General features: G+C 36.4%; 1 protein-coding gene across 1 annotated transcript; it reads left to right on the top strand.

The window, feature by feature from the left end:
• lmx1a (LIM homeobox transcription factor 1, alpha) lies at positions 1-21,760 on the top strand. The gene is made up of 8 exons (XM_063002476.1): positions 1-46; positions 6,946-7,126; positions 14,771-14,988; positions 17,118-17,296; positions 17,674-17,751; positions 19,652-19,739; positions 21,376-21,525; positions 21,624-21,760. Exons 1-8 carry the CDS (start codon positions 1-3, stop codon positions 21,758-21,760), a joined length of 1,077 nt encoding a protein of 358 aa, XP_062858546.1.
• The last annotated feature ends 1,606 nt before the right edge of the window (positions 21,761-23,366 follow it).

Raw genomic sequence — 23,366 nt, forward strand, 5'->3', positions numbered from 1 at the left:
ATGCCGAATGTCAAACGAATGTTGAATATTAAACTAATGGGCATGAGTATGTACGCTTAAAATGCTTAATAATAACTAACTAATACATTGTGAATATACTGTTAAATGGTTTATGACATTAAAACATGTTAAACTGTAAAAGCATGGCACAATATGACAGTCTGGTTAAAGCTCAAGTTAGTTCACTTTGCAATTATATAAAAAATTTGGCAAGTTAATAGCTGCCTGATGTTTAAAAAACAAAAAGGCGCTATACAGTCAAACCGCCAACACTAAAAAGCTCAATTTTATTTAGAATTATATCACTGAACATTAAAGTTAAACCGAAGCCAGATTCTCTACACTAAGCTGCTCTGCTTCTTGCTTCTTTTGCTGCAATGTTCATACAGATAAAAAAAAATGATAGAGATGCCCTCTAGTGACCGGGAGCACTTCCGTTGTAGATTTGTATGCGTGTTTCCTTAATGTTGTTGTGTTGTCCTTATTGTATTCGCGTTTTTCCTTAATGTTGTTGTGTTGTCCTTATTGTATTTGCGTTTTTCCTTAATGTTGTTGTGTTGTCTTTATTGTATTTGCGTTTTTCCTTAATGTTGTTGTGTTGTCCTTTTTGTATTCGCGTTTTTCCTTAATGTTGTTGTATTGTCCTTTTTGTATTCACGTTTTTCCTTAATGTTGTTGTGTTGTCCTTTTTGTATTCACGTTTTCCTTAATGTTGTTGTGTTGTCCTTTTTGTATTCGCGTTTTTCTTTAATGTTGTTGTGTTGTCAGCTTTTGTTTGTTTTGTACATTTTATTGTGTTTTGACTCAGCGGGCCACCGTAAAAAAGTCTTTTAAGTGTTGTGAGAAGGAATGGCAACATTACAAAGTGAAAAATGCTTCACCAGCCCAACTTTTTGGATGTGTCGCAGATCTAAGATGTAGGAATAGAAGTATATTACAGTTTTTCTGAGTTGCTAAAACACATTTTCTGAAATGTCCTCTCCTTTTCTCAAAACAGTAAACACTAAACCCAAAATGTAAGCTACTTTCACAAAACCTTTGACTTGTCTTGCAAAATCAAACAATCAATTCAAAACTATTTTATCTTTGCTCAAAATCAAACACGTCCATCAAAATACACACAAATCCAGCCAATGCATGAACACTACACAGCAGTCATTACACACTACATAAAACAATACAAAACACTGAGCTTTTATCATAGCAAAACCAAACATCTTTATTCAGGAATTCTGAAATGTTTTTTGTATGCATGAAATACAGTATATGAACTGCAATATATTTATTTATTGTGTATACAGTTTGCAAGTCAATCATTTTTTCTGCCTCAGGATCATGTCTCTGGGCTCGGTCAGGCAACAGGACTTTATCTTCATCACTGGCATTATTCTCCCTACCTAGACAATGCAAAAAAAATCCATGCAGAATCCAGGCTTGAGAAGAATCCACCCTAATGTCATCACATACTGCATCCACTGACTGGAGCAGATTTTTCTGGATACGCTGAGTAGAATTCCTCAAATGATTTTAGAAAGAGAGAGTATGGTTGATTTAGATTTATGAAACAGAGGTTATTGATAAACCACTAACATACGTTTTGACGAAGGTAAAAGCTCACATTGGTCAAACGACAATGTACACAGGGTGGTGCTCTCTCAGCTCAGGATCCCCCGCTGAAGTCCAATCAAAGCATCTTGTAGACCATCCAGAAATGTTAGTAGTACCCCATTGCTGTTGATGGCCGCACATACATTTTACATTTTCAGCAATATGCAGACACTTTTTTTATCTTTTTATATGGCTCATGCTCAAAGGTCCAACAGTGGCAACCTTGCAGTGGGTTTACTAGTCCAGTACCTTAACTGCTAGGCTACATGGTCACATTGCCACCACCATGATCAGGCATTTCTATAATTGCAGGTTGATCAGTTATGTTGAGACCTCTTCTCCACCTCTTTGTCCAGATATAAACATTCATGGGGCGTCTCCGGGGTTTTAGTTTAAATGTGACACATCATGACAGACCTCATGTTGTTGTATAAATGTGCTGCTTTACACAGAATACAGTATTTGATATGACTGCTCTTGTTCTTGGTCATCCTCATCTTCCTCCTCGTCCACCACCTCTGACACGCCCTTCTCTTCTTCTTCTATTGTTGCCCTTTATTGCTAGTCACAATACAGCTCAGAAATGCCACATGCATCTGAAATGACTTTTATTCTGTTTACCTAATAATTTTAACCCTTTTTACTGATATGACACGTGTGTGAACAGTTTTTACCTGTAGTGTGTTAACAATGACAATAGTGTGTTTGTTGTGTTTAACTTTTGTGGCATGTGTGTGCCATTTTGCATCAAGTGCGCTACCATGAGAAATGTGTGTTAGTCAGTGAGAATGTGTTTAGAGTTTTGCAAAAAGGTTGAATCAGATGTGAAACTGTGTCAAACTAGAAGAAAATGGTTTAAGGTATTGTGAAATGAGTGAGTCATTCAATAGACAAGTTTTGGCAGTTGACAGTTGTGTTCCAAGAATGGGGTTTAGTGTTTTAGCGATTGAGAAAAACTGTAGTAGTACCCCACTGCTGTTGATGGCCGCTCATACATTTTACATTTTCAGCAATATGCAGACACTTTTATCCAGACAACTTACAGTATACAGTCTAAGCAACTGAGGGTTACGGCTCATGCTCAAAGGTCCAACAGTGGCAACCTTGCAGTGGGTTTACTAGTCCAGTACAGCCCCGGTTCTGGACTGCTTTGCTTGGGGGGGCAGTAAAACCTAATGAGGGGGCATGTTGATAGTCATGTTTTTGAAGCCAGAAATATATTCAAGGCTTGATTTGTGCATGAATGATGACAGCCAAGCTATTGATACTGGCTTAAAGTGATGTATGAGGTAAAGAAATAAAAATGCATGTTTTCGAACTTAAACTTAAAACCCAATGATTAAAAAATACATGTTGATTATGTAAATGGAGAAAAAAGATTATCTAATTGTATTTCATTTTAATACGCCCCCTTAATTAAATTGCCATTACTAATAGAACAACTCTATTTCTTGAAAGGCTTTAATACAAATTTAAGTCAAAGCTGACAAATGTACCTACACACAGACTGAGGATATTCAAACGTGGAAATAGGAATGAGTGAGAATATTTATATTATTGGGAAATTAAAATATAAAGAAAACAAAAGAATACTAATTCTGTAAAAAAAAAGTGTTTACCAGTATACCTGCCTCTCGCTCACACTAACAGAACATATACTGCCGAACTGAACTGTTTGGGGCAGTCTGCCGATTTTTATATGACTCAAAGAGCCAATCAGGAATAAGCAAGGAAATATCTTCACACTGTAAAACAAAATGCATTTTTGTGATTGGTTCAGAGATAATTTTAAAAATAGCCGTAGCTTGCATTGTGCTTGGGGGGGCAAAGACACAATTTGGGGGGGCAATGCCCCCCTCAGCCCCCCCCTAGCGCCGGCCCTGGTCCAGTACCTTAACTGCTAGGCTACATGGTCACATTGCCACCACCATGATCAGGCATTTTTATAATTGCAGGTTGATCAGTTATGTTGAGACCTCTTCTTCACCTCTTTGTGAGAATAAATCCAGCTTTGTCCAGATATAAACATTCATGGGGCGTCTCCGGGGTTTTAGTTTAAATGTGACACATCATGACAGACCTCATGTTGTTGTATAAATGTGCTGCTTTACACACAATACAGTATTTGATATGACTGCTCTTGAAATGCCACATGCATCTGAAATGACTTTTATTCTGTTTACTAGGGCTGTCGAAGTTAACGCGATAATAACGCATTAACGCGACCTCAATTTAACGCGATTAAAAAAATTAGTGCCATTAACGCAAATTCTAGTTCATGTTGACACTTGACTGGTAGAACAAACGTTTTAATGTCGGACTTGCCACCGTTTTTCATTTGCGGTTTGTTATCATAATGTAACCGAGCGTTGTAGGGATGCACTTGCATAATAAAGAAATAAATACACGCTATATTCACAAGTTGTCGGGAGCAGAACACTTTATTACACTTAATTAACTTCTTCTTCTGTACCGAATACCGGAAAGCTGAGTCGAGCACGTTAGTTCATGAACTATGGAAGCCCCAAAGGGTCAAAACACACTCACTTCGTGTAGAAACGTCCATCAAACCATCGTCACGATACAACCACAGACAAGTCTGATACAATAACTACGCCTTATCCCACCTAAAGCACCGCTGATCTACAATGTTTGCTGATGGAGAAATTCTAACCTACAATCTGACATTTACTGCCTAGTATGTGAGTGAATAAACTCCCTTACAGTTTTCTCTTGTCCCAGCAGTTTTTAACATCAGTACATTTAGCATAAAATGTGTTCACCATTTTAATTGTAACATTTCACTTAAAAATCCTTGTTTTCTATAACATTTACACAGATTTTTTTTAATGCGATTAATCGCGATTAACTATATGAAATTCTGAGATTAATCGCGATTAAAATTTTTAATCGTTTGACAGCCCTACTGTTTACCTAATCATTTTAACCCTTTTTACTGATATGACACATGTGTGAACAGTTTTTACCTGTAGTGTGTTAACGATGACAATAGTGTGTGTGTTGTTTTTAACGTTTGTGGCATGTGTGTGCCATTTTGCATCAAAGTGCACAATCATGAGAAATGTGTGTTAGTCAGTGAGAATGTGTTTAGAGTTTTGCAAAAAGGTTGAATCAGGTATGAAATGGTGTCAAACTAGAAGAAAATGGTTTAAGGTTCTGTGAATTGAGTGAGTAATTCAATAGACAAGTTTTGGCAGTTGACAGTTGTGTTCCAAGAATGGGGTTTAGTGTTTTAGCGATTGAGAAAAACTGTAACAAATGAAATGAAGTTGACCAGACAAAACATTAAATTTATTGGGTTCATACAGTCAATGCAATGAATAAAGTCAAAGTAAATGTAGAAAACACTGTTTAAAAAAAGTTAGCAATTTCTCGTGTGTGTTTGTGTTTTCATCTTTTTTTATACTAGGTTCCTAAAGTGCAGGAAAAAAAATCATAGATTTAAAAATCAGTTTTACTAAAGAAAGTAGTTATATTGTTTTTATTTACTCTCTATATAACAAATATCAGTTTATTATTTATTTGGAAAGTCGTGTCCCAAACAGTGGTATATGTTATATAGAATAGAGTTGATTATGTTTGTGAGTGAGTGAGTGAGTGAGTGAGTGAGTGAGTGAGTGAGAGAGAGAGAGAGAGAGAGAGAGAGAGAGAGAGAGAGAGAGAGAGAGAGAGAGAGAGAGAGAGAGAGAGAGAGAGAGAGAGAGAGAGAGAGAGAGAGAGAGACTGATGGATAGATGCTTGGAGCTCCTCAGGCCTGCAGGTGTCCGGACTCAGCAGCAGCAGCAGTGTGTGTAGTGTATTAAAGCTCAGCTGTAAGTGGATCAGCTTAAACTGTGACTTCACTAACTCAGTTACACACACACACACACACACACACGGAATATTTTATACAGACTGAGACACCATACAAAGGTAAGATTAGTTTTATTAATAAGTATCAGTTATAACTTTCTAAATAAATTTGTTGTAACAATGTGTTAAATGTGTGTTAAGAGACTGTTCAAATGCTTTTATTATAAACATTGGCATTTATATATTTGCCTATATGCCTCAATCATCAGCTGTCACTCACGTCTTAACTTAAAAAGTTTTTCATAGTTAGAAGGTTCTAATGGATCAACTTCATCGTTAAGTAATGATTAATTAAAAAAATTAGTGAAAATGTTTTAATGGCTTTCATTTTTTGAAGGTTACTTCTAATCAGAAGATCATGGGAGAAGGAAATTTATCAGCTTTAATGGGTAAATGACCATTAATTCTTCTCATTCCACTGTCTTAGTATATAATCATTTTATTAGTATATAATAATAAAATAATAATTGTTGTTACTGTCGCTGTTGTTGTTAATTTTTTAGTTTTTGTCTGTATAGAAGTAGAAGCCTAAATACTATATGAAATACATAAAGATTATACTGTACATATAAATTGTTAAATATTGTATTTCCAGCAAACTTACAATCACCACGCAACGTTGTATTTTAGTTGTGATTTGGTTAGTGCCAACACAACTAACAGAGTTCTGATAAACCTTTCCTACTTTACCGTTAACTTTGTATTCACCTGTCTGATACTATTATGTCAATTACGTTGTTAATAAGCACTTTGTCAGTTAGCCTAGTTAAAAATGATAGTTTTGCTGATATTGCTTTTTTCCCCAAACTAATTTCAGGTAAGTCAAAAGCTATAAAATCGCTTGAAACTTAATACATGCAGTAACGGTATAATTTAGAAGTCGTAATGTTATTAGACAATTAAATAAATTTACGTTAGGCTATAGTTATTTAGAAATGGAGATACCTAAAATATCACGTAGGTTTTTCAGTTTTTACATCATCTTGCAGTTTACAAAATTAATAGCCAGTATAAGGTTTAACGATGTTACTAGAAAAGCAGACTGAAACGTTGTGCTTTTTGAATTGTTACTATCCCAATATTATTTTATTTTAACTTTCTAACTACATGCAACCTTGCAAATGTCAGAAATAGCAGTTATAACAAACGTCCTAACCACGTAGTTGCGTTTACTGGGTACAATTTTAACTACTACCAAAGCTTACAGCTGTGTAAAAGTACTTTTGGTAGCACAAACTGATTTACCTTTATTAAGTGCACTGTGTAAAATCTTTTTCTAGTTTAGAAAGTTATGGTCCGTATTAAGTTTTATGTAAAAAAAATAAAAGGGATCCAGGAAACAATGTCGGCAATTAATTATTCTGTGCATATGCCTGTGTTTTAATATACAGTTTTATTACACAAAACAATGTATCTAATAGGTGTGTTTGTGTGTGTGTTTGTTTGTTGTGTGCTGGCGCGCAGAAGGCGGGCGCGCTCCTGTGTGTGAAGGCTGTCACACTCGCATCAATGAGCGCTACCTGCTGCGCGTGCACGACTCTCTGTGGCACGAGCGCTGTGTGAAATGTGCTGCCTGTGCTGAACCGCTGCGCAGCTCCTGCTTCCTGCGCGACTCCAAACTCTTCTGCAAACTCCACTACCGGCAGTAAGATCCTCAATTATAAGTTTACATCAACTGTTACAGACCACAACACTCTATTCTGATGGAAAACACTGTGATGCGATTGTTTTCGGCAAACATAATTTTCTCACATTTGGCCATTTTACACATCCCAGGTAATAATTCTGTTAATGCAATAATTACATATACGCGAAGAAAGCGTTTTATTCGATGTATAATCATATTTTAAACCAACTCTATTGATATAAGCTTTATCTCGGTTTACAATCTACTATGATTTTAACACAATATAGGCCAATGTACACACAATAAAAATACATAAATATAGCAGATTACAAAACAATTTATTCTGTATTACACAGTTAATTTTATACAAATAAATCCATTTACATGCTTGATACATCCGTGTTATATAGGACAGAGTGAGGAAAACGACGGTATTAAACGATGGACGGAGTTTTTATATTGTAATACGCCTATTTCTTTAAAAAAACGTGTCTCAAATATTTGCCTATTTAAAGTAAATCAATTCTGCATTTACACTGAAAAACAATAACTAAAACTAGTAATTAACCACAAAAATGTATATAGGCCTACTTTAATGCATATATCAGGGCCAGTGATAGCTTAGTGGTTAAGGTACTGGACTAGTAAACAGAAGGTTGCCGGTTCAAGCCCCGCCACCACCAAGTTGCCACTGTTGGGTCCCTGAGCAAGACCCTTAACCCTCAATTGCTCATTGTGTAAGTCTTTGGATAAAAGCGTCTGCTGAAAATGAAAATGTAAAATGTAAATATATCCACTCACTGACTTATTTCTCTTAGTTAATTGTCTTCAAATTTACAATGTTAAGTATTTCAAAATTGTTCATCATTTTTTTTTAAACTGCATATTCCTGTAAAATAAAAGTATTTAAGTATTTTATTATCTTGCAAAAATATAATACCACAAACAAAATTAGTCAACAGAAATTCCAGGCTGAATTAGTGTTATCTAATTAGCTAGCATTAGCAAAATATGAAATATTTATATGTTAATCTTAAATATTTTGTTTGATATTTCTTTATTTAATATAGTAGTTTTATTGGGATTTTTGCTCTACATACAGTTGTTTTTACAGCTAAGCCTATGTAAATACTCTAATTTGTTTGTTATATTAAACTAATATTAAATTAATTAATAAAGAATATTAAATTCATCTATTGGTTATTAATAAAGTTACAGGGTCAGGTGTATTACCAAATATATTTTACCTAATTATAATAACATTTTATATAATTCTATTAAATAAAGTAATATTTTGCTTAATGTACACGTAATTAACCAGATGACTCTTAGTAATACGATTCTACAAGTTTTAACACTCTAATGATCAGTGAATAAAGACAAAGAAATAAAAATGTTATATAAAAAAATGTAAATCTTCCAAAACAAAAGTTAAAATCCACAGTAAATCCACTTTCACTAAACCCCACAAACGCAAAATCGTTATTGCGTACCTCAAGCTTTTTCTTTCGTTTTACTTCAAACCAACCTGATTTTCTATTTATTATTAATTCTCAGGGTTGTTACAAGTGCCATTTAAAGTGAATTAACAAGTCAAAGGGACATTTATACAAAATTATAAATGTTCTCAGGTCAGAAAAAGAAATACAGTGGATATAAACAAAATTTCTGTAGGGTAAAAGCAGACTCTGGTACCTAAATATCTTGATATTTTAAACATTGTGCATGATCTCTAAGTTATTATAATTATTGTTATTATAAGTTTAATTATTATTATTTTATTATTATTATTATTATTATTATTATTATTATTATTATTATTAGTAGTAGTAGTAGTAGTATTAGTAGTAGTAGTATCCCTTTTTCCTTCTATATAAACCATTTATTCATATATTTAAATCATGTTTTATAACATGATTCATAAGTTAACATGTTTCATAAGAGTCATTATTTTAGTTTTAATTTGCTTATAGTTACTTTATACTTTATAGAGACAGTTTCAATGTTTTGAAACTATATATTGGATCATCAAATTTACATTTATGGCATTTATGGCATTTAGACGCCTTTATCCACTTACAGTTAGAGTCAAGCAATTAAGGGTTAAAAACCTTGCTTAGGAGCCTAACAGTGGCAATTTGGTGCTGGTGGAGCTTGAATCATTAAGCTTACCACTGCCCTTTAGAAATCTGTGACATGTTACAGAAATGTTTTTTCTTTCTTTCTGACAGTCAGATCACTCTTTGCTAAAGCAAACCTAATGCAAATGCATAGAACAAGAAATCAGCTCATTTTATTTCGATATTCAGCATGTCATTTGATGCATGTTTCTTTTGCACATGAGCATTGTGCAAGCTCTTGTCTACACAGGTCAGGTAGTGTGGACAGCATTTGCGTGTCCTTGTTTTGGCAAATGCCAGTTTATGTTTAGTTGGTTGGAGATTGAGGGCTTGACACTGAGCTCCTGGAAGACAAGGTTACAGTAGATGGAAGGGCTGTTATGGGCCGAGGAATGCATAGAGAAACACACAGATGACCCCCCACCTTCCTCCCCACACAAAGAAACTAACAAAAAAAGATCCATACCAGGACGCCTCTACTGACACACTGTCAAAATGTGTTAAATTAGCGAGGCTCATCAGTGTGGCAATGGCAAGCTGGGGACAACATATGGCCACACTGCACCGTGTGCCACGGCCCCCCCCCCCCAAAAAAAAAAAAATCACACAATCTCTTACTCCCACACATCCTCACCTACGACAAGACACTAAAGGACACAACTGATAGAAGGTCCAAATAAAACTTTGGTCAAATTTGTAATGAAAAAATTCTCCTTTTAAATAATTAAATATTTAAACTATTTGAAACTTTATAAAGCTTTACAAAAATGTCCTCAAATGTTTCCAAACTGATACCTTTCTCTCATTTTACACACACACACACACACACACACATTAAAAGTGGTAATGATGGAAAAGTGACCACTGTGATCTTAATAAGTGGACTTGCAGTAGGCTGTGAGGTTGACGAAGGTCTTTAGGAGTAGTGGGGAGTGGACCATATGCTCAGGGTGCAAAAGAGCCATGAGAGGTGTTTGTGTGTGTGTGTGTGTGTGTGTGTGTGTGTGTGTGTGTGTGTGTGTGTGTGTGTGTGTGTGTGTGTGTGTGTGTGTGTGTGTGTGTGATCTCAGGCTGTACTTTGCACTGAGGCATCTGGTGCCATCTTTGCTCATCTCAGAGGTGCTGCTTGTCCAAGTGTAAGCTTATATGACCTGATCAATTAGCCACATACCCAGCACCTGGCAATGCCCACTACCCTACCACTTAAGTGGAGTGGTCCACTTGGTTCATATCCACCAGGGCTCTGGCTGGCACATTATGGATGCTGCCAAGGAGCAGAATAGCTGCAAATAGGTCAGCACAAGTCTGTTTAAGTGCACTGGCTGTATTTTAAGGAGATATAGTTGTGTCCCATGCAAACACCAAAGCCTGAATATGCAGAATGGTTCTAATGTCTGATCCTACTTCATTTACCCTAAACTTAAACAAAATAAATATTGCATTAGAAAGAAACTGAACCAGTAATGTATCGGCATTTGTTTACACCAGAGCTGATCCATTATTTACTTGCCAACTGGACTATTGGCTGATTATAAAATGGATAGTTGATTTTTGGAGATGGTAAACTTTGTGTCAGTGTAAATTCATGGGTTTCATTTGCACAATAAGGTGTCCACGTACTTAACAGGGCTTAAAGGAGTGTTTATCTGACTAATCTGATGGATAAATACAGGATTAGGTATTTATCTGATGGATAAATAGAGAATTTTATGGTGTGTTGCCGTGGTAGCTTTAAACTTGCACCTTTTTTAAAATAAAGAAATCATGGGTCAAAATGTCTCAGGTCCCCGAGTTCATTCAATAAGCAAGCTACTGGCTATTAGGTTTGCCAGGTGTTAATAAATCAAATGTATAATACAGACAGTGCTCTGTTTACTTGATATGCAAAGTAACAGTTTTAAGATATAAATCTGTGTGAGACCTAATTTTAATTTCTATTATAGGACTATACTGTTTGGCAATGGTTTTCCACACACTTATACACAGAAGTTCTTTTATGTGCAGTGAATCTGTTTTATATTGGTGTTTAGAATCCTTTTCTGTCCAGTGTGCTTGCTTGGAGCCATTTTCACTGCTTGCAAAGGAATTGTAAACATAACCAATCATTTGTTAATGCATCATGAACATATTGGTATGGTTTTGTTTCAATGTTTGAACATCAGATTAAACTACACAAGAACATTATTCACTTTTATCTTACTCTTTCTTAACCCTCTGTTAGGGTTTTTGGTGTAGTTTTGAATTTGTGTAATATAGCCACATATTTTAGGTGATGCTTGACTGAATTTAGCATCTGTCTTTAGACTTTTATTATAAAGGCAGTGGTAGCTCAGTGGTACTTAAGGTACTGGACTAGTACTCGGTGGGTTGCCGGTTCAATAACCACCACTGTTGGGGCCCCTTAGCAAGACCCTAAATTGCTTGCATGGTTCAGTGTCGGAGTATTGGTATTTGCTTTGACTAGAACTGTCTGCTAAATGCCATAAATGTAGTGAAGTCAGTGGGCTTTCTCATCTGTTATCAAAACTAAGAAATGTGTCATCACGCTTGTCTGTTGTTATCACCATACTATATATAAAATATTATGCTGGAGTATTTTTTTGCTAGTTCACTCAGTAACATTATCTTGTATTTGACTATATTTAAACCATGTGTCACCACCTGTATTCTGGCAGTCTCAACAGATGCACTGAAATATTAACAGCTGCATTTAACACATTATTTTAGACACTGTTAATTGTTGACTGTGTTTGAAATGGTCATATTGTATGTAAAACTTTCTAATAAATGCATGAACTATAAAGAGTGTAAAAATGTTGATTGCACAGCCAATAATTTACCCTGCCCCACTCTGAGCACTGAAAAAACCTTGTTTGGTTTCCCTGGTGACCCCACAGCAACACTAATAAGTCTTAACAATGCAAGGCTTTAGGATGTTTCAGTTCATGCTGATCAGCAAAAGAATTTCACTAGCTGTGCTTGTGTGTGTGTGTGTGTGTGTGTGTGTGTGTGTGTGTGTGTGTATTCACCTGGTTGCATTCCAAAAGTAATTGCTTAGCATCATTATTTTACAGAAAACAAACAAAACCGACATAGCACATAAAATAAAGAAATAAAAAACTTCATACAAAAGAAAGTTGTATTTATGTATGTACTTATCATTCTAATTTTGGAATAATTATTAATTTTATTTCTTTTATTGGATGATATTCATAATATTTAGACAAATGTGATGCTTTAGGCTGCATTTACAAACATGTGTCACCAAAGCTAAAATGAAAACATCATAATTTCCCCCCTCACAAAAAAAAACCTGAATCACCCCTCAGGCTTAGTGCTGTCACACCTCTGGAAGCAAACCTCCCCTGTCACCTTTCTCCAAAACTCAGACCCTGATTCCCCTCTGAGCGTGGAAATCTCAGCCCACAGTTCGACAAACAGAAAATGTGGCTGCTGCCAGAGCACAACAATGCCAGCGCGGCTCGGGGCCAAGTTCTGCAATTGTCTGCGCTCAGTTAAGTCGAGTTAAGACCGTTCCCTGGCTCGGCCTCTCTCGCCAGGAGGCCCTGTCGTGACGGCTCGGGCTGGAGCCACAGCCTGCAGAGATGCTTTTTTCTACGCTCCCTGGGAGTTCTGTTCCTGGACACTGCGGCGGAGCCGACAGCCCAGGTCTTAGTCCGCTCAGTTCCACAGCTATGGTTGCTAGGTGCTAAGACTATGGTTGGAGCTATGTGTCTGTATGTATTTAAGATGGTGCAGGGGTGGAGGAAGAAAAAGGGGGTGCAGGTTTGAGGAAAATGCCAATAGTCTCATCTAACTCCAATATGAAAAAGTGACATTCCTGGAATAACTGAAATGCATGGATCCTAGTTTCGACCTGATTCAGTTGTTCTGGAAATTGTGTGCATCACTTCTGAGTGTATCTGAAACATAACAATTGTAGCTACTTGAGCAGTGTTTGGATGCAGACAGACATCCAGTCATATAATGACTGCATACAATTAGGACAATTTTCAAGGCCTCCTTTATGTGTCATAGAAACCTTTTGTTACTAGTAGATTCAGCTATTTTAGCCACACTCACCAGAGACAGGTTCTTACAATCAATCATACATTAATGCTAGCTTATGGACAAGCAGGGGCAGTACATGATTTGTATTAAAGCACTGTCACAAGATGAACTAGAGCTGTTCTTGTAATTGTTGTAATTATTAGTGATGTTATCATAAAGTGGAAACATCTAGAAGCAACTACAGCTTCATTGTCTGTTTCTGCATAACAATACCATGGACAAAATTAGGAAAGCTTATTTTAACTGTTGGTATAGCAGCAGCTTTAATAATAGATTTTTGGTGGTTTGTGTCTCCTTAAAGAAAATCAAGTCTCCAGCAGTAAAAATTGAACCTAAATGCTTAAAGCAATGTAGCAGAAATAGTGATTTGTTTGAAGTTCAGTTGTGGAGGGTCCGCAACTGTCATGTACTGCAAAGAATGGTATGTGGCAAGCCAAAAGTCTAAGTGGATACTTATTGTGAGACAGTACATCATATTGAGAAGGGCAATAAGTAGCTATTTTTCTTTCACATTCACCACTTGTCCTAAACTTCTATGTTTATTTAGTTATTTATTAGGATTTTAACATCATGTTTTACCCTGGTTTACATTGGTTACATTCATGACAGAAACTGTAGTTTCAGATTCATCAGTTCCAAAGTTTAATGTCAAACACAGTCATGGACAATTTTGTATCTCCAATTCACCTCATCTGCATGTCTTTGGACTGTGGGAGGAAACTGGAGCTCCCGGAGGAAACCCACACAGACACAGGGAGAACATGCAAACTCCACACAGATTGAACCCAGGACCTTCTTGCTGTGAGGCGTCAGTGCAACCCACTGAGCCACCATGCCACCCCCTAAACTTGTATGAATGCATATATAATTTAATATATTGTACTTGTCTATACAGGCTTCTAGTATGCAAGACTTCCTGCGTAGTCTTACATGCTGGATTCTGGCCATAGAGTACAATACTGAGGCCCACTATCAAATATTGTTCTTATTGTTTCGACTTTTGAGTTATTAAACTTTACCTTTGACTGTTGTTTTCCTAAACTTGAGAAATGAAATGTTCACTATAGAAGCACTTCTGTAAGTCGCTCTGGATAAGAGCGTCTGCTAAATGCTGAAAATGTAAATGTAAATGTACCTGGCTGGGTATTTCTTTCACTGCATATGTATTATATTTGTTATATTATTTAGACATTTTCCCCCCAATCTACTTATCTCCAATTGCAATCCCTCAAGCATGCACTGCCACTGGCTTCTTATTTTCATCTGATAGGGGCTTGGTCTTAAAGACCACAGTATTGCATATTAAAAGTCACACAACTACCCCTCAGCCAGCAGAGGGTGTAATTGCAGCAGTGATAATGAATCCCTGCTCGACCACTGTCCCTCCTCCTACAGACACACAACCAATTGTGTAATATTAAATTAAGTAATATTTAAATAGTGAAAGCTAACTCACTTTCTCTGTCTGTAGACTGTTCTCAGTGCGCTGCAGGGCTTGCTCCGAGGGCATCTCCCCAACCGAGCTGGTGATGCGAGCAGGTGCCACAGTTTTCCACCTGCACTGTTTCTGCTGCTCAGTATGTGAGTGCAGGCTGCAGAAGGGAGATCATTGTGTGCTGGCAGGGGACAAGCTGTACTGCACACAACACTACCAGCACACACTAAGCAGCCCTGCCACCACAGACTCAGGTACTACATAAACACACAATGTGTTCTTATATGTGGCAATAAACAATATGCACAAACGAAAACAACATTAAATTTTACTTAGAAATTATCTTCCAGTTTACTAATTTTACTCTGGATGGTATTCAGGTCAAAATGCAGGTACACAATTCTTAATTTACAACATACGAGCAAGTCACTGCTGTTCTGTCCTATACAGTAGAAATCTTTAAGCTTTTTGAAAATGAATCATGATTCCAATTTCAGTGACATTGTCAAAATTCAGTTAAAAGTCAAGCCAGTCAAAACTCTGACAACCAACTATATCTGAATCTACAAGATGGTATGTGGATATGTGGACACCTGACTACAAGCTTGTTTAACATGCCAAACCATCAGCATTAATAAGTTAAATATCCTCACTTTCATTTGCAACCATAACAGACGTTTATGTCTGTGAGAATTTGTGACTTATTATTCAAGAGAGTGTTTACTTAAGGTCATACTATAAGAAAAAAGGCCCGGCCTGCTGTTGATGTATCAACTGATACCAAATATATTTAATCAGGTTAAGGCCAGTGCTCCATGCAGGCAACTTGAAAAGCTTTTTTCCTCTGCACAGGGATTTAATACTGATTTTGTTGATCTTGAGTTGAGTTAAATTTTAAGTATCCTGGATGAAAGATCTGACCATTTCACTATAAAACCATAAATAATTAATACATTAATTTATAATTATTAGGATCCTATTAAAGATGAGTAAAAGGGGTTGTACTTAATTCAACTTTTAGTTAATTAGCATAATTTCACAGTGATAAAAATAATCCAATATTTAATTGAAGAAAATTTATTTAGAGAAAAATCCCTCATCAAGAAATAATATTTTTAATAAAAACACATATGACACAATTATTGCCACCACTAGAAATTCTTAGAAACAAAGTGTACACAATATTTTTCCTTCTATATTTAACATTTAATATATTTTTCAAGAGCCAGGAGTAGAAGTAATCCATGATTTTCACTGGGGTATGTATATGAGGCGACATAGTGGTCCACTTCTCTTAATCATTATTCGACTAGAAAACACCTTTATAAGCCAGGAAATGGCCATAAAAATTGCCACTCACTCGAAAATACCCACATCTACAGTTAGGACAACCATTAAAAATAATCAACAATCAACTGGAATTGACAAACAAGGACCAAGGTTTGTTTTCACTCCATGCACAGTGCAGAAGATGGTAGGAGAGGCAAAACATCCAGAAGGATCACTGTTGGAGAGTTACAGGAAGAATAGCATCTTGGAGTCACAACTAGATCTCAAAGGTCACCTCTATACTAATAGATTATTTGATCTAACCACGAACATAAGTGCCTGAAGTTTACTAAATGCTTCTGGGACTGGTCAGATGAAATTACAATTTTGCTTTTTGTCAACAAACAATCAAGATAGGTTTGGTATAAATAGAAAGATGATTAAACTGAAAAAACCCAATGCCCACTGTTAAGTATGGTGAAGGGTCTGTGATATGGTGCTATTTTACCTACAAAGGCCCTGGGAACCTTGATATGGTACATGGCATCTTGGACTCAATTAAATATCTAAAATCAAAATCTGTCTGCCTCTGCCAAGTAAGATAAAATGGGTTGTCACTGGGTCTTCCATCAAGACAACAACCACAAACATGTTCAGATCAACACAAAAAGAGAAGAGTGCCTAGGAGAGGACCCTGGTTGATCTGGAGAGATTCTGTAAAATAGAATGATAGCAAATCCCCTGCTCTGTATTCTCCAACCTTATAATATGCTATAGGAGAAGACTTAGTGCTGTTTAATTAGCAAACAAAGGATGTACAAAGTATTATATGCAGGGGTGCCAATAATTGTGCCATATTTGGTTTAGTAAAAATGATTTCTTATTGAAGGATCAGAATACATTTACTATGATTGAAGGTTACATTTTTCTATTTTTTACACTGTAAGAATAAGCCTATTCACCAACATTTTAGCCCTTTTTACTCATCTTTTACAAAGCTACCAATAACTATGGAGGGGACTGTACAATAACTGAACTCGAACTGAACTGATATTTCTAGCATTTAGATACAGTCTACTAAGGCATCACACACATTTTCTAATACTGTTCACAGGGCAAAGTGAGGATGGAGATGATGAAGAGGATGATAGCAGCATCAAGATGGCAGAAGACAGTAACCCTCCTGGAGAAGGAGACCCAAAAAGGCCAAAGCGACCACGTACCATTCTCACCACACAGCAGCGACGGGCATTCAAGGCCTCATTTGAAGTTTCATCTAAGCCCTGCAGAAAAGTAGGAACACACAATACTATTTTCCTTCTAAACTAATGATTATTAAAGACGGGTACTATTTTTAAAGAGAATCAGAAACTAAATAAAATGGAAGTTTTAGAAGTCAGTTGATAGTCTTATTTAAGACTTATTTAGCTTTTTGTGCGGTGTTTATTTTCAGACATCAAGGATATTTAAAGTAAAGAAAAAAGCATGCATTCAGTGCTCAGTGCCTTGTGCTGTTTATCTCTGTTGTTATGATACTCAAGTTAGGGTCAGTACATCAGTTAGCCTACATGACCCACTAACCATGAAGGTCACAGTGTCTCTCTCTCTCACTCACTTTCTTTTGCTCTGTTTCTGTCTCACATTCTCTGACTTTCCTCTGTCATTGTAAGGTAAGAGAGACCTTGGCAGCAGAGACGGGCTTGAGTGTACGAGTTGTCCAGGTCTGGTTCCAGAACCAAAGAGCCAAGGTAATGTGATGCCTTTCACACACACACACACACACACACACACACACACACACACACACACACACACACACACTCCTCAACAGGAATGGTTAAAAAACAAAATTGTTCTGTTCTGCAGGAAGTACAGTATGTTATAAAGTCATGCAAGAAACTGCTGACATGTTGTTGTAGATGCCCTTAGATAAAAAACTGTATTACCAGAAATTATGTTTCCTCTCTGATCCCAATAATTCATTAATGTCAGTCATGTCCTCCAGGAACTAATGTAATGAATTCTATAAATGTATTAAATGGATAAGTATTCTTAGCTATTCCTGTACATCTTGTGTGGGGGAAAGTGTTTGACAGGGGTACAGGAATTCCTTTTATAATAATCTGATAATATTCCCTCCACTGAAAAAGCATAGATAGGTAGGTTGGTAGATAGGTAAATAGATACTTTATTGATTAAAATTAAAGTCCCAGTAGCATTATCAAATACACACTATAAAAATTCGAAGAAAACAGCACAAACATAACCAAGATTAAAGGTAACCTGAGTTTTACATATATTGTATAACTAGAGAGCAGTTATTAATGATAAGGATGGATTGAGTGTAAATAAACAAATGGAATTAAAAGTGCAGGAAGGTGCAGTTCCAAGTATACAGTACATGGTACAGATTAAAAATAGATTAAATATTAAATAGTAAAGTGATAAGTGACGAGTATTGCACTTTGAATTGGGCCGATATAGCCATATATATATATGTATATAGATCGACCAGAGGTGGAAAGTAACGAATTACATTTACTCGCGTTACTGTAATTGAGTAGTTTTTTGGTGTACTTGTACTTTTTAAAGTAGATTTTACAACCAGTAATTTTACTTTTACTTAAGTATGTTTTGTATTTAGAATTGTAATTCGCTACATTTTAAATAACATCCGTTACTGAGTAAAATAATAAACGCTAAAAAATCGCGTCTGGGAAACTGCTGCAGTAAATTCTGCGATGGGGAGTCGGATCTTTTGGCTCGGTTCCTTTTAAAGAGCCGTTCAAAAAAATGGCTCTTCATTCTTTTGTTCAGGCAGCGAGGCAACGACTCCCAAAGGCACGACTCGGTTCCTTTCGTTCATTTTAAAGAGCCGTTCAATAGAATCGAGTCGTTCACGAACGACCCATCACCAGTGGTTATACAGTTTGAAAAAGTTTTATGGGATGGTCTGTACTAAAATGACACATTACACATCCCTAAATGTTTTAAATGTTGTATCAACATGTTTTTTCTATTCTATTTGAATAAAAAACAACTATTGTGAGATTTACGTATATCCACTTGTCAGCCTATCCTGTTAAAAAAAGTAACTAAGTAACGTTTACTCTGAGTACATTTTAAATGAGTTACTTTTTACTTTTTACTTGAGTAGATTTTTAGACTAGTAACTTTACTCGTACTTAAGTAAAAATTCATTAAAGTAATAGTACTTTTACTTGAGTACAACATTTTAGTACTCCTTCCATTTACATTTTCATTTACATTTTCAGCATTTAGCAGACGCTTTTATCCAAAGCGACTTACACAATGAGCAATTGAGGGTTAAGGGCCTTGCTCAGGGACCCAACAGTGGCAACTTGGTGGTGGCGGGGCTTGAACCGGCAACCTTCTGTTTACTAGTCCAGTACCTTAACCACTGAGCTATCACTGGCCCTTCCACCTCTGACATCGACATACATACGCATGTGTATGAATATACTTAAGTACACATGTCTAAAACTAACAATCTAAATCTAAATATCTATATCTAATAATCACAACGTAACATCTGATACATGCACCAATTGTTCATATTAAAACTAGTGGTCAAATATTGTGAGGTAAATGTGTTTGCTAAGAATGTTTTTTTTTAATTAACCATAGATGAAAAAGCTTGCCAGGCGACAGCAGCAACAGCAGCAGCAGTGCCAGTCGCCAAAGGAGAAGAGAGACTGTCAATCACATGCTAATGGTAAAACTAAGACATATACAATCTCTCTTATTATATACAAATATATCTCCTCCACCTCTCCACCTAGAGTGTCTTAATCACATGTGTGACAACATTACTGATATTGGTTAAGAAAGTAAGTTAAAAGTTAGTAAGTGCATGAGTCAGTGAATAAAAGGAATTGGTAATGTAGAGATATTGGTTAAACATTTGGGGCGTGGTACGGTGGCTTGGTGGGTAGCACTGTCACCTCAAAGCAAGAAGGTCCTGGGTTCAATCCCCAGGCGGGGTGGTCCGGTTCCTTTCTGTGTGGAGTTTACATGTTCTCCCTGTGTCTGCGTGGGTTTCCTCTGGGAGCTCCGGTTTCCTCCCACAGTCCAAAAACATGCAGTCAGGTTAATTGGAGACACTAAATTGCCATATACTGTAGGTGTGTGTGTGCCGTAATGGGTGTGTGTATATGTGTGTGTGCGTGTATGTGTGTCTGTCCTGCGATGGATTGACAGGGTGTTACTGTGTGCCTTGCGCCCATTGAAAAGCTGGAATAGGTTCCAGCACCCTGCCCCCCCGTGACCCTGATTGGATAAGTGATTAAGAAAGTGAGTGCGTGAGTGAGTGGTTAAACATTTGAATAAAGGATTTATCATGTGAATACATGACAATGACAAGGTGACTGTAACTAAGTAATTAACTGAATTAAGTGACAGAATTAATTGAGTTACAGTAATCCCTCCTCGATCGCGGGGGTTGCATTCCAGAACCCTCCGCGAAAGGTGAAAATCCGCGAAGTAAAAACCATGTGTTTATATGGTTATTTTTATAACCCGATTCCATCGGCTTTAGCATCTTGTCATTAAAACCAATGGATTGAGGTAGCACAGCATGCTAACGTCAATATAACATTTCCCTTCATGTAACGATAACGGTTACATTTCCTGACAAGCCCGAACTTGCAAATAAAAACACTCGGTACAAGTTTATACAAGTTAAAAATCAGTAATATTTTACTTACGTTTGAAAAGAACTCCATTTGTTTGTCCGCACCGTCAGCCATGTTTGAACAGCCTCCTTATCGGAAGCGCGCACAGGATGACGTAAAATGCGTCTATGTAGAGAGAGAGCTAGCTTTTCGAACACACCCCCCTTGTCTGCAGAACTTTATCAAGTTCTCTCTCCTGTTCGTGTGCACACTGTCTGTGCACGCCACTATGCATCTTGACCAATCACGTGCGGCTTTAACAGAAAAAAACCGAATCGGCTCCCAACCAGGAGACGAATCCCATCGTTCACTTTAAAGAGCCGGCTCTTAGAGCTGGATCATTTGCGACCGACCCATCACTAGCAGAAATCCGCGGTTTATATTTAGACATGCTTGCAAATAAAATCCGCGATAGAGTGAAGCCGCAAAAGTCGAAGCGCGATATAGCGAGGGATAACTGTACTCAGAATTTTTTTTTATTTGTACTATTTGAGTAACTAAATGACTGACAGGGACTAAGTAACTGACTAAGTAATTAAGATATATAATTATTGAATGATTGGGTGACTAAACCATTAAGTCATTATCGTTTTACTTGTTAAGGACAGTGGTTCACAGAACTGTTTAGAACCCAGAGTATGTACTATCGTCGCTCATTATCGATGTTTCCTGACACAGCGCCCTCTGGTGGAGAATTTGCCGAAGAGCTAGAGAGCATGAACACGTACTTACCTGTAGCTCAGCAACAGGAAACCCTCAGCTTTAATGTGGACTTCAGACAAGGCCTTACACCTCCACAGATGCCTGGTGATCACATGAACCCATACGGTACTAGATCCCACATACTTTTCTCTATCTACACAGAAAACGAATATTGCTTCCCTTTTTTTTTCTAACATGTTTATCTCTCACTTTAGACATTTTAGAGGCCTTCTACAGTGACAGAGAGGGCGACCAGCTCTGCTACCTTGGGAACAGTCTGTGCTTTGGGGATGCATCTGTCCTGACACCTATTGACCGGCTATATTCCATGCAGGATTCGTATTTTGCCTCCTGTGTATAAACTGGTATGTGTGTCAGTAAGGAAGAAAATGTATTGGATTGTAATTTAGATTTTTTTCTTGCGATATTTATATTTATTTCTGTATGTTTCACATGTAATCTGTTCACATATTGGACTTAATTTTCAATACAAATAAATGACTGATTTAAAAAACCTGTGTATTAATATCAGGTATGATATAATAAGAAAAATCACTAATAATTTTCTATATTAGTAAAGACACTGATAATATTTACAATGATCAGTTTTATCTTGTTTCATCTGTATTAATCAAATTAAACACCATTTTTCATTAGTGTACAATCTTTTCGTAAAACAGTGGCTTAGTAGTTAACTAAATGGCATTGTTATTATAACTATGTTGTTGACACTTAAAAATACTAAATTCCCCTCAGTGTTAGAAATGTTATGAGAATAAAATGTTTCTTGTACATCAACATGACTTTTACAGTTATTAAGTAACATGTAAAAGCAAACTCTCATTATACAAATAAAGTTTTAGTGTGCAAGTTAAAACATCCCCAGCTAGCTTGCTCTTCTGGCTATACATGTCCTATCCATATCTTGGTTTGTGCTGGGCTTTGATGTAAGTGAAGGTGAGCTTGTTGGTAAGTGTTTTCTTTCCTCTGATTTCACAGCACTCGGCTCATGAAGGAGACAAGTAATCTATCACAGTTAACTTCTACATCTGACAAACCCACATTATTTTCACCCAAACATTGCCCGTTACTCTAAAATACACCACAGTGCAGAAGAAAGTTAACCTAACTAACCTAATTTAATTAGTCTAAAGTATAACGATACATACAAAAAAAGAAACGTAGTATTATTTTACTTGTAAAACATTTTATCTGGCAAATTTTAATACCCAATACCTACTGAAAAGGCATTCAAATGTAAAAATCTATGTAGAACAAATTATTTATGAGATAAATAACTTTGATACTTAATACCTCTAATACATAATCTTACACAAATATGCAGTGAGAGAAAATCCACCATGTTTATGTGTTTATGTCAAAAATGCAGGCTGGCTCACATTGTCACAAAGAGAAACAAGCAAGATGCTATTTATTGTCTTTATCCTGTTTACAGTAATTTATTTAACAGTAGCCAATACTGTCAAAATACATGAATTATGTTTGTCAAACACTCACAGAAGTGCATAGAAACACAGAACATTCATCATTTTGGCTGTATCTCTTTCTGCCAACTCCCATCTAGCAAAACAATGTTTCTCCAAAACCATGGTGCAACACAGAACACAAGTGCAAACAACACAATATATACAGTGCAGACGAAAAACAGCATAAAAAATACAACGTCCTACATAAAAAACATAAAAATGTACTCTGTGTGCAAGTGTACTCAGCATATACGTATGTACTCAGCTTGTGATTTAAAGACAATTAAATGGACAGGTTTTGATTTATATAACTTTAGAAACTATATAACTTCATAATGGTTAATGTTATAGTAGCCAAACATGTTAAAATGTGCCATAATAACAGAGGTTTTACACTGCTAGCAGGCCAGTAAAAACTGTTTATAAGGTAGCTTTCTAGTGGCTTAAAAAAGCAACATCTATTTTATGATTAAAGTTCTA

This window comes from Trichomycterus rosablanca, chromosome 9, assembly GCF_030014385.1.
Source record: "Trichomycterus rosablanca isolate fTriRos1 chromosome 9, fTriRos1.hap1, whole genome shotgun sequence".
NCBI lineage: Eukaryota > Metazoa > Chordata > Actinopteri > Siluriformes > Trichomycteridae > Trichomycterus > Trichomycterus rosablanca.